General features: G+C 32.2%; 1 protein-coding gene across 1 annotated transcript in view; it reads left to right on the top strand.

Annotated features, from left to right (window-relative positions):
• The window catches only part of LOC123700951 (dopamine receptor 2-like), a 104,748-nt gene that overhangs the window by 63,868 nt on the left and 28,071 nt on the right, over positions 1-12,809 (top strand). Inside the window, exon 2 of the mRNA XM_045648334.1 lies at positions 4,909-6,342. Coding sequence (XP_045504290.1) covers positions 5,084-6,342 — 1,259 coding nt within the window. The 5' untranslated portion in view covers positions 4,909-5,083. The remainder of the gene's footprint in view (positions 1-4,908; positions 6,343-12,809) is intronic.

The following is a 12,809-nucleotide window of genomic DNA, read 5'->3' as shown; positions in this document are numbered from 1 at the left end:
CTCCGGCTGGCCACGCCCCTTTCCTCACCCTTTATTTTCATTCTCTTTATTTTTACACAATTTTACATTTTCTACGTTTTCATTACATTCATTATTATATTACTAATTAATCCTACATCCATAACATATCCCGCCAACGCCCCGTTTAGACTGCGCGCACGATTTTCCCGAAATTTACTTTTATACTACCCCGTCCCCCGCTTCAGGTGTATAAATATACTGCGGGGAACGGTTTGGGCGCGCAGTCGCGGACGTGATGCTGTCGGGAAAAGAAACATTAAATTTACATATCCTAATCATTACATAATCATTAAATATTAACATCTACAATAGTAAATTCAAAGAAAGACAAAACATTATCGTATACTTAAGGCAACACATAAACAAAGACATTTTCAATATTCAATAAACAAACATAAACATTTACTATCATTAAACAAGACATAAATATTTTAAATTCCAAGTAAATAAGTCTTCAGTCATAATCTTTCATGAATTTTCCTATCTAACAATTTAACAAACATCTTTACATATAAATTCGCTATTCTATCCTTAGTTATAAAATAATCCTTCAGGCATAAGCCTTCAGGAGCTTACTCTACGTTAATACTAGACAGATTAAATACTTTACTTTCCAAACATATAAAACTTTACATTTAAGAACTCAAATAAGACATACATTTATTCATACTAAAAATAAGCCTTCAGGCGTAAGCCTTCAGGAGTTTATACGTTATCTTATTCTATACTAATTAAATGAGTTGTGTACTTTACATTTACGTTTCGTCGTGCACAATATTATTATTATGGTTTGATTTATTATTAAAGAAATAGCACTAAACCTGATCTTTTATTTTATTAACTTTATTATTTAAAAAGTACTCACGTTTTTCTGATATTCCAATTAAACATATTTTTTTAAAGTACTTATAATTAATACAAGAAAATTTCATATATAATATTTAATATTCAAATGGAATAAACAAACTTTATTCAGTTGGTAGACAAATTTAAAATTACATATTTATACTTTATTCGTATATTTTTCCTTTAATAACTTATTGAACATAAAATTTACTTATGATACATATTTATTTACATAACTTATCGACAGTTCAACACGCAATTGATACCTACCCATCCCTATTTGTCACACACACATCTATATAGTATCTAGAGCTCATCTGCCTACGATGCGCAATAAGCAATTTGTGTAATACACTCGCTCTATACTATTGTAATATATACTCTAAGATTGAGGTATACTAGCTTTTTTCTTTGCACTTTTTTAATCATAAACTCGGAAAGGCCATAGACAAAAATAAATAAGAAGAGTAAATATAGACAAACTTGTTCTAAATTTGAAATTATATTCTCGGAAATCTATTAATGAAACGTCGTGTTATTGTTTATTTATATTTGAAATAGAAGAAACCGCTCAACCGCTTTATATATATTTCTTTGGCTGATCGAAACCTAGATCTCCAGGCTATCATAATAAGTAAGTACATAATATCCAACAAACTCCGTTCCATTATGATCACGTTGATTGTTTTGTTTTAACCTGAGGCGTTGTAAATGGGACTTTCTACTTTACATAATGTTTGTTCACACTTTTAAATAATAGCTGCGACCAGGTACTTTCAAACAATTTAATCGTTATTTCTTCTTGTAATTTCAGTAATTTTTACTTTAACACTTTATCTTTTATAACACGGTGTTATAAGATGTTAATCTCGGATGTTCGTTTTACAGCTTTCATGTTTGGTTAAAATAAATTATTATTTGCGTAAGTATGATATTAGTAACAAATTGTGAGAGTCTATTAAAATTGTGGCAGTGTACCAACTTCCTAAGTTTTACCAGCAAAGAGAATACAAATACATAATAAATTTACTATATTATATAAATATGTTTAGGGAAGCGCCTACCTTCAGTCTTCCTAGTGTTCATAGCTTCGGAACAGTAGTGTAAATTTGATAATAATTTGTAATTGTTCTACACTGTGGTTCTATATTATCAGAAGGTTATATTAAAGAAAAATTGAGCAGAAAATATCAAGTCAGACGGAGCCAGTGCGCGATTAGTTAAGAATATAATCAATACTAATGCAATCGTTAGTCCGCCGTCCGAACTATATAAATCACCAGCTCTGTAGAGAGATTAGTTAGTGTCAACAGGAGAAAATTAAGAGACGTGATAACATCCCTTGTCAGAAGTAATTGTTACTGTAGCTTATAACGTCTGCGACAAAATGATATCGAGCAAATCACGATTTGTAGTTGAAGGAAGGAAAGTAAGATTACAATTGCCGAAAATATCGTCTTTTTTTGTTTTTGGAACTATTAATACGTCTATTATTATTTTTTAATAGTACCTATTATTATGAGGCATGTGCTATTTCGGTTTTAATGTTTTATTTAACAACTAATAGATATTTTTTTATATTTAAACGTAACGATAATTCAGAATTATTCATATAGGATACGATTTCCCATTTTCTAGTTCTGTAATTTAATACGTAAAGTTAAGTTTAGTTAGGTTAAGTTAACTCAATTACTATAACAAAATGTTCTCTAATTATGTTTCCCATGGATGTCATCCCTAAGAAAACCCGACCCAGTCCCATACAACAGCACGGAAGTTTAGATGCGGTTTTACAAGATACATAAAACTTTGTCAATTCATCAATCAGCCGTGTTTATTACTATTTGGGTTATGTTTCGTGGTATAGTTTAATCTAAATGTACTACCTACTTATACACAACTATCATGCAACGTTTCCACTTGTTTTCCGAGCATTATTAATTGTAAAGCGAAAAATAATTTGGTAATTTTAATGTTCTTTCCGATACACCAATTGAAAACATAGAGGTGATATTATTTAATTTAATTTTCTTTATTGTTTTATTCAATAAAATTAACGGACGCTTTTTCTTGTCATTCGTTTTGGGCTTCTCTTGGGCTTCTCATATCATCACGTGACTGTGACGTGACTTACATATAATATGTAGCAATTGAATTTTCACAAGCCTAAAAGCATTCTAACTTACAGATTTGGCAACTTAAAACCAAGTTCTGCCAGTTCATAAAGATATTTGGCAACAACTCAAGGTTATAGCATAATATTTTGTGGACGTAGTGAAAGAATTAATGAAGTACTCTGCACTGTGGAGCTAGTTTTTATATGCATAGAACAGTATTTCAACAATGATTCATCAAAAACATGACTTAGGAACTATTCGACTTTGAATACGGCAATACTAAAATAGTAAATTTTGATGACGAGAAAACCGCTTTTATTTTATTTGTTATATTGGTATTAAGTAGTAAGATCATCTACCTACTCATTCTGTAAAGAAACCGTTATTTATAAACTGTACTCGTAGCTAATTAAGACAAAGCCATACAAATAAACTACCTTAGCGTTTAATACTTATAAATATATATGAAATATACATATTATGTAAAGTGCTTTTATTACGATTGTAGTTTTAGGCATTGATATTTTCATAGCAACAATATAAGTTTCCAGATATGTCATGGTATTTAATAACCATCCTCGACGTTTATGGAGTTGCCACTTCATAGAAAATAAAAAATAATTTATGCGACCATTCATTTTCACAATTTACAAAAAATGTAACATGTGCATTTAATGGCAAGACCGTATCTACGATCTAACTAGTATTTATTTATCTATCTGAATTTCAGCAAACAAAATTTACGCATGCATATCTCATCCTTCTTTTCTGTTCTGTTTTGATTTTATCAAGAACGATGTTGAAAACTTACGCAATAATACAGTACCTACAAAGAATAATAAAAATTGTTAATACACATTGTCATTTTAATTTTAAACACAAATACGTCATTGTTTACGAAAGAGTCCCATTTTCCCAACGGCAAACAAAAACCCAATTTATTACAAATCCATTTTTCGATTTACTCTTATCTTCCATCGTATTTCAATTCGTGGCGTAAACAACCTTTGCCGTGTAATCTGGACGAAATCTAAAGAACTATGAGATATAACATCTGAGATGGTTCGTAAGCAAATATTTTCATGTGACACTGGGAGCAGGGGTAGAGTTTAATCCCCTCATGTGGATGGGCTGATCACGGCCCATAGAACACAATTCGTTTGATCTCTCTGTTCGCTAAACACTATTTATGTCCCGAGTGAAGGGCATCTGCGGTGCTGAATCATCATATTTTATAGGTTTTTAAATGAATGCTAAGAATATGGTATTTAATATAATATTGAAGTTTGAAGCAAGCATTGCAGCGATTTTTATTCAAATCAAATATATTTTATCCGATTCTATTTGAGATACTAAGCACGTATCTCGCATGACTTTTTAAGAAAAATTTATTCTTGATTTTTTTTACTACTACTAGTAATATTATATGTGCCACTACTAAGGAATTAAAGACAAGCCAGTAAACATTTTTAATTTAAGTATATGTTGGATAAATATTCATAATATCTATCCTAAAGTAGGTACCTACTTTATCTGTGCAAACAAAACGTATTAAAATAACAAACGAAAATTCGTATTTTTATTAGTTAATTTCGTTTTGATTAAATTATTTATTAAAGTAGTAGTAAGTTTAGATAAATATCTACCTCAAAATTGTAAAAATATACGACCACGACAAATGTCAGAATAAGAAGTGAACTTTCGGAGGGTAGATGTGAATTGTGATATACTTAGTAATCTTTAGTCCAGATAATTAATGTGTTTTTATCAAAAATATTTAAATATATTGCGATACGAAGGACTACGTGATACTTAATTCTTATTATGTGACTTACTTTTTATAAGCTTTTTATTTACAGTGTCGAATAGAAATAAGATTTCGGCTCGTTGACATTATCTTAACCACATTTCTATTTTGTTTCAGATACGACAATATATCAACAAACCATATAAAGCTATGCCAAACCAGTATGTCCTCGAAAGTGGAATCAGAGAACAAAATGCCTGCCAAAAATGTAATATCTAAATGGCTTCGAGCGAAACAAGGAAAACATAAACACTCACCATGGCGCTAGCAAGCGAATAACCTTTGGGAAAATATGAATGCGACCGATCCGGAAATACTGGTGGCAAAAGGCCAACTTTACAATTTGCACAGAGGACCCGAATACTCGCTAGATCCCTCAGGAGCGGCGTACAATGCTGTCCTTGAACTGAACGCATCTTATGAAAACATTTCTGCATACAACATTAGCGATGAATCCAAACAGCCTTGGGATGAATACATTATTCTGCTTCAAGATCGAGCGCTCCTCGTGACTTTCCTGCTATTATTCTCTCTGACAACAGTTTTCGGAAACATGTTAGTCATCTTAGCTGTTATACGAGAACGATACCTACATACGTCAACGAACTATTTTGTGACATCTCTGGCGGTAGCTGACTGCCTTGTAGGTCTAGTTGTGATGCCTTTCTCCGCGCTTTACGAAGTTCTAGAACACACTTGGTTCTTTGGAATGGATTGGTGTGACGTGTGGCGATCTTTAGACGTTTTATTTAGTACTGCATCTATACTCAATCTGTGTGTTATATCGTTAGACCGTTATTGGGCTATAACGGACCCTATTACATATCCTATGCGGATGAGCGGACGGAAGGCTGCATTCCTTATAGCGGCCGTTTGGGTGTGTTCCGGCGCTATATCCTTTCCTGCAATTGCGTGGTGGCGGGCCGTCCGCTCAGAAGAAGTTCCGGACTATAAATGCCCTTTTACGGAAAACTTAGAATACATAATATTTTCATCGACAATATCGTTTTACTTGCCGCTATTTGTGATGGTGTTTACGTATTACCGTATATATCGTGCAGCGACTATACAGACGCGTTCGTTAAAAATTGGTACGAAACAAGTGATGCGGCCCAGTGGTGAGTTAGAATTGACTTTGCGGATCCACAGAGGTGGAACTATGAGACAGAGAAGTGATGTGTGTCACGGTGCGTGTACTCCAGAGGAGCCTGACCAGGAGCCTCTCACCGCGTTACAAAATAATGGCTTGTCGCGATCGTCGACACGCTTAACGAATGTAACACATAATAAACATTTACCGAAAAACTTTTCGCTGCCCCGCAAACTCGCGAAGTTTGCGAAAGAGAAGAAGGCGGCAAAGACTTTAGGTATTGTAATGGGTGTGTTCATAGTGTGTTGGCTGCCTTTTTTTGTAGTGAACTTATTATCGGGTTTTTGTTCGTCGTGTATAGCACACGAAGAGATTGTGAACGTGGTGGTCACGTGGCTGGGTTGGGTCAACTCCTCCATGAATCCCGTCATTTATGCCTGTTGGAGTCGAGACTTCAGAAGGTGAGTTAAACATTTAAATACCTATATAATTTATTCTTAGAGATTATTAAAATATTGTTTATATTTCTATATTATTTACGTTTTATGAAATATATGCAATTTTTATATATGTGGTATTAGGAAAATTCAAAATATATTCTACGTAATAGAATAAAGTACGTAAAATGGTATAAATCAATATAATAATCGCAATCTATAGAATACAAAGCTTGATATTTATTATCAAATAAATGCCAAGCTTTCATAAATGGTCCCCTAAACTCGCCATCCTATTCATCGTTTCACTATAATCTTCGTTTTAACAATGGATCGGGATAATAACACAACACACGCGAAATCCCATTTGCATGACAAAAATTTAATTTCAAACTACTATTTTAGCGCGAGGTTTACAAAAACAAACAACGACAAATAAAATGCATCGTCACTCGACTTTATTGAATAAAAGTCAAGCGTTGGAATTGGTATACTGATAACAACATTTTTTTGTTTGCTATTATTTTATTATAATAATAGGTGATATTTATATATGTAGGTATATCAATTTTAATCATTAATGGCAGACAGGCTTAGCAGACAGGTATGTAAAATTCGAATGTAATAATTAAATTTGAATTAAGATTAAATATTATGGCTAATAAAATATATTGGCCAAACTCTCAAAATATTCTCATAAACAAAGATACAATATGTCTCTCTACCATATATTCAAAGGTTCGGGTTTAATTTTTAAATGAATAGCTCGTACCAATCACTGCAATCCCCAAATCTGTGACAGAAAGTCGCTGCGACTGAAAATCCGCCAATTACTAAGACTTACGCGATTTATCGTATGGATTCGTGACCAAAGCCTCGTAAATCATAATATTAGGTATCTTTATTATTCTACGTAAAAGCTGCCACTAAATCATTTAACGGAAAAATATTTGGGACATTTTTAATCCGTTTATGGCGGACGTGATGTGATGTGATTTAATATTACCTACCGAATAAATAGAAGCCGTTGACCGAAAAGAGCCAATGTGGGTTTTGGGTTTTTCGTGGTCCAATTAAAACCCCTACATTAAATCGTCACGCGTCCTACGTACATTATTTGCTCGTAACTAAATCAGTAATTTCTCGTAGGACGCGCCACGCCAAAAATTTTTACCCCAAACATATAATTAAAACTCATATAAACATTAACGTATTCTAAATATACTAGGATGTTTTCTTAGGAATGTTAACATTATATATTGCCAGTTAGTTACTGTTTAAATATGATTTAAACATAAAACGGATAATTATAAATTCATTACCATTTATATCATATCATTTAGATAATGTACGTCATATATTTTGACGAATAGATTACAAGGAAACATGTAATTGTTGTTGATTTAATGTGGATAAACGAAACTAATAATAAAAAAGTAAGGCTTGTACAATAAAAATACCATAATTTCAATGCCCATATAAACACGTTGAATCTATGAGATATCTAATAAAAATACTCAAAATCAAAACATAACGATACGACAACAAGGAAACCAGTAATCAACCATTAATTTATCAAGTCTAACTTCATACCGTAATGGCCCCTAACTTTAAAGCGGTAACAATTTTCTAACCTCAAAATTCATAAAACCATTTCATAACTGTTCACTCGTCAGAGTATAAAAAATGGCCCGATCTCGGTCCCCTGTCTAAACTTTGCAACTTTCAGTTGACTGATTGCTGTTTACTTTGCAGGCAAAATGCAACGTACACTATACAACATAACTCTGTTTTTTCATAATATGAGTTTCGTGTAAAATATATAGCTTGTTTTGTATTTAATTAAATTTTTTTACACGGTAGACAGTTTATAGAAACTACATAGAGCTGAAAACAAAAATTCGAGCATGAGATTATCTAAATTACACCAACTGTTGAATATAAGGCTATCTAGATTAGACTCTCACACTATGTAATTTTCCAATATGTATATTAAACATGGATCCAGATTAACAGCTGTCCCATCTAGCAGGATATAAGTATACAACGATTAAATATAGAATAAAAACAATTATTATACTAATGTCTTAGAACTAATGTAATATATAATTTGCTCTCTTTGAATTACAAATCAATGAAAGTAAAACGACGAATTATCTTTGGAATAGGGTTCAAGTTATTAACAGTCAGCAAGCAAATATGATAAAAAAGTTTACATGTTTTGAAGTCCTTTTAAAACAAAAAATAGCAAATAGAAAAATGAGGAACGATAGCGTGCACATATCACTCACATCTCTATCACCGCAAACAAAGTGTGAAGTCACGTTCCGTAAGTCGATTCATAAATCCGTGAACTCGCGAAATTCAGACATGAAGCAGTTTTGCACACGTGTTTGTGTATTCATTTTCAGGAATTCATGGAACTCGTCAGTATCTCTGTACTTACATGTATTGTATACAGTCTTACGTTATTTTTTGATTTCTATTAAACCGATGAAATACTTGTACCTCTATATTAGAGGAATGCGGTTAACTTCCTGAACGAACAGAGAATTTTATTAATATAAATATAATTGTAGTAAAATAAATGTATGTAATAATAATTATACCAAATCGGCTAAAATATTTATAAAATATATGAAATAAGTAAGTTATTAATACACAGGTGCAATTGTATACAGATGAAAAAGTCTAGTAGGTACTCTTGTTTTATGTTTAGTACTTGCTATTGTTATTGTTCGTGGCTAAAAGCAGTGGTGGCTCAGTGGTGAGACCTCGGACTTCGAATCGATAAGTCCGAGGTTCGAGACCAGGCGAGCGCGCAGGAAATAAATTGATTTTTCAATTTATCTGCGCATGTTGTAACATCACCACTGCTCGAACGGTGAAGGAAAACATCGTGAGGAAACCGACATGTCGAAGAATTAAAAAGTTCGACGACATGTGTCATCCGCCAACACGCACTTGGCCAGCGCGGTGGATTATGGCCTGTACCCTCATAGGAGGCCCGTGTCCCAGCAGTGGGAACGTATATGAGCTGATGATGATGATGATGATGATGATTGTTATTGTTCGAACATTACAAGCCTACCTATACAAGTATACAACAAATAGAATTGAATTAGGTACACGTGAAGGTATCACATGAAAATAAGGTTAGGTATTAAACAGTCTATAACGATGTTAAAGTACATGGTTACCAAGTTTTCTACAACATTATATTGCTGTATTAACCATATAATATTTAACAACAAGTCTACATTATGCATAATCTGTGGCATAGCGAAGTCACATTTGCATTTTAATAAAGGAATTTCATAGCTCTTAAAACAAGATGTTTATTCAGGATTCTAAAATACGTGATAATATCTTGTGTATGAAATTCCGTAACGCGACGTAGGTACAACACAATTTAAATTTTATGTTATTCCTATACTTAAGTTTCAAGATATTATGTAGTAATTATTTATAATTTTAGTACATAATCTTTTTTGTATAAGAGGAATGAATTTAACCTTTGACACATAAAAAAGGGTAAGGTATACACATCAAGTTAATATAATAATAAAATAGTGTTGTGTTAAATCATAAAATTAACATACCTATTATCTGACATCCAATAAGCAGTATAAATTAAATTCGTGAACTTAATTTAGTCTACTAGTACTACATTATAAGTAAATGTGACAGGCTCTAGTTCATTGTAAAATTTATTGAATACTAGCTTTCCGCCCGCGGCTTCCGTTCCCGGAAAAACCCGTTCCCGTAGGATTTCCAGGATAAAACCTATCCTATGTCCTTTCTCGGGTATCAAAATAGCTCCATACCAAATTTCATGAAAATTGGTTCAGTAGTTTAGGCGTGATTGAGTACCTAACAGACAGAAAGGCAGAGTTACTTTCGCATTTATAATATTAGTATGGATTCCTTGGAACAAATACATAATTACTACTTATATAACCTAATAACCTTTATAAATATGATATAACGATCTTAATTTCAATATAAACTCTACAACAGTCTTAACTATTACTAAAGCCGAACTGAATTAATAATATAAGTCCAATTATCAACATTTCAACGAACTGATTGATTGATTGATGGACCGAACTATGGAACGACATTAGGCGTGCTATATTGTTCCGGTGACCCAGTTAACTGAACTTCACTTCAGTCGTAACCAGTTACAAATTACAATGATTGCAATTTTTATGCAAATTACAAATTTCGGCCCATAAAAACTTTAGTGAACGATATTACTTGAATTGGTTTGAAAAGTTTTGATTGTACGATTCTGCGAGCTTAATTATATTCTTATTTTCTTTTTCGTATTACTTTTATGTGTTTTCTTCAGTTTCGTTTCATGATACAAGATGTTGTGTACACAGGTGGCTGCGTAAGCAAAATGATATGATTCATTTTATCGTTCTTCTTTTAACTTTGGTGTTTTAGTTTTTCAACTTGCAATAGCTCTACCGCAATTAAAATGTGTGCGCGTACTAGTGTGCACACGTAGGAAGTGAAACTTCTTTATGACCTTATTTTTCAAAAAATAATTTACTATATATGCAACTTTACAGAAATACGTCGAATCACGCGTGGTAGGGATAAGAAAAAGATGGCGCGTAACGGCAAAAATGTCACACGTAACGAAAAAATGTTACGCTAAATTTTTTTCCAACTCCGATAAAGAAGTTTCACTTCAAAAATAGATAATACATATCTACTACATATCATTTAGACAAAATAATATAATTACGTATACGCAAGATCTTTTCTCTAGAATAGACCGAAAGCTTATTTTAATATGGATACATTATCTTTCAATCCAATATTTTCAATTAGGTCTAGACAAGAAGCTTATATCTAATACACTGGAGATTGCACTATGACCAATAACTTGTAACAAGAAAATATGATCTAGAATGACGTCAGTCATGTTTTTTGTCTCTTTCTGTTGAGTGACCACGCTGGTTTGTAAATTCAGGATTTTTCAAAATAGAAAAAAACTAAAAATCATGGTCTATAAATAATAACGACAAAGGTATATTTTTAACAGTATTTATATTACTTATAATATTATGGTCATACTTTATAGGTACATACAATTTTAATTGGTATAGAATGATAGTTTTAAACAACTTTTGGCTACAAAGCTTGGATATGAACCGATATATAGCATTAGCATCCTTTGTAAATAGAGGAAAGTTGTGATTTGCATCAGATGCTGTTTACCAAATTGTAAGCTACTCAGATCTTCTTTTGAAACGCGTTGCTTCGACTGGTCAATTTCAAGCCAAAATCATCAAAGAAAAACTGTTTAGCGGCCTTGCACAAATTTCAGCTAACTTTACAAAGTTTATTTTTCAAAAGGTATTTTTTTCTGGGTCGTAATCCTCAGTAACCTTGATGGGCACATATATTTCTTTTTATTTTACTTTTTGGAAAGCTGAAATACGTAAAACAAAAAAATATAAGGTAAGTTAAAAAAGTATAAATTTCAATGTAAAAACGAACAATCTTATAACTACCTGTGAGTGCAATACCGATGTCCTGTGTTGTTTCATTACTAGTAACAATCTTTAAAATGGTGTTCTAAATTTTCATCATAATATTGTTATTACAATATATTCTCCTCGCTATCCATAAAAACTCGTCATCATGGTTACCTTACTTGTTAAATTTGTTTATTGAAAACTTGTTGAAAAATGATAAAGTATTGGGGAAATAACAAATTTAACATGACTGCTTACTAAAATGATGCTAAATTAGACAATTTTTGCCATTGAAATGATTCTAAACAGGTAAATGCAGGAGTATTGAGGAATATTGTAAATAACGTAAATATACACTTGCCTGTGAAATTCTATGCCAGAATTCGGTGTCCAAACGCTTCTGCAATTTTGCACAATACAATGCATTCTTTATATTCGGAAAATATTCATTAAATAAGCAACAATATTAACTTAAATATTCGAAGCGACGCAATTTTTTTGACACACATGCCATATTGACAAAGTGAGAGTTGCTACAATTTTATTATGGTGACTACCCATAATCAGGGAGTATCGCTTTTTAATAATTGGTTCAGATACTTATTTTATTTAGCATAAATAATAATTGTTTCATCCAACAATGCTTCTGAATGACGTTTTTGGCAATTTATCAACAAACTCATGTACAAAAACTAACCTTTTGCACAGAATATTACAGCATACATAGTAGCCTTGGGAAAACTTCGTATTAACAGTGGCAATACCAAGTTAGGTGTGAAAGTGATAAAAAACATGAACTGGGCAATATTTTCTTGTTACACGTCAATGTTCATACCGAAATCTCCAGTGTATTAGATAAAAGCTTCTTGGGTCTAGATATAATTTAGCTGGAACCGACCTCTTATTGAATTCGATCCAAACTATCGATACTAGGCATTCGTAATATATTTTTACCCAGAATAATGAAGAAGGTCTTAGTTTTATTACATGGATTCT

This window comes from Colias croceus, chromosome 20 (assembly GCF_905220415.1).
Source record: "Colias croceus chromosome 20, ilColCroc2.1".
In the NCBI taxonomy this organism is placed as follows: Eukaryota; Metazoa; Arthropoda; class Insecta; order Lepidoptera; family Pieridae; genus Colias; species Colias croceus.
The sequence above is the reverse complement of the archived record's forward strand: the minus strand, read 5'-3'. Positions and strand labels throughout refer to the sequence as shown.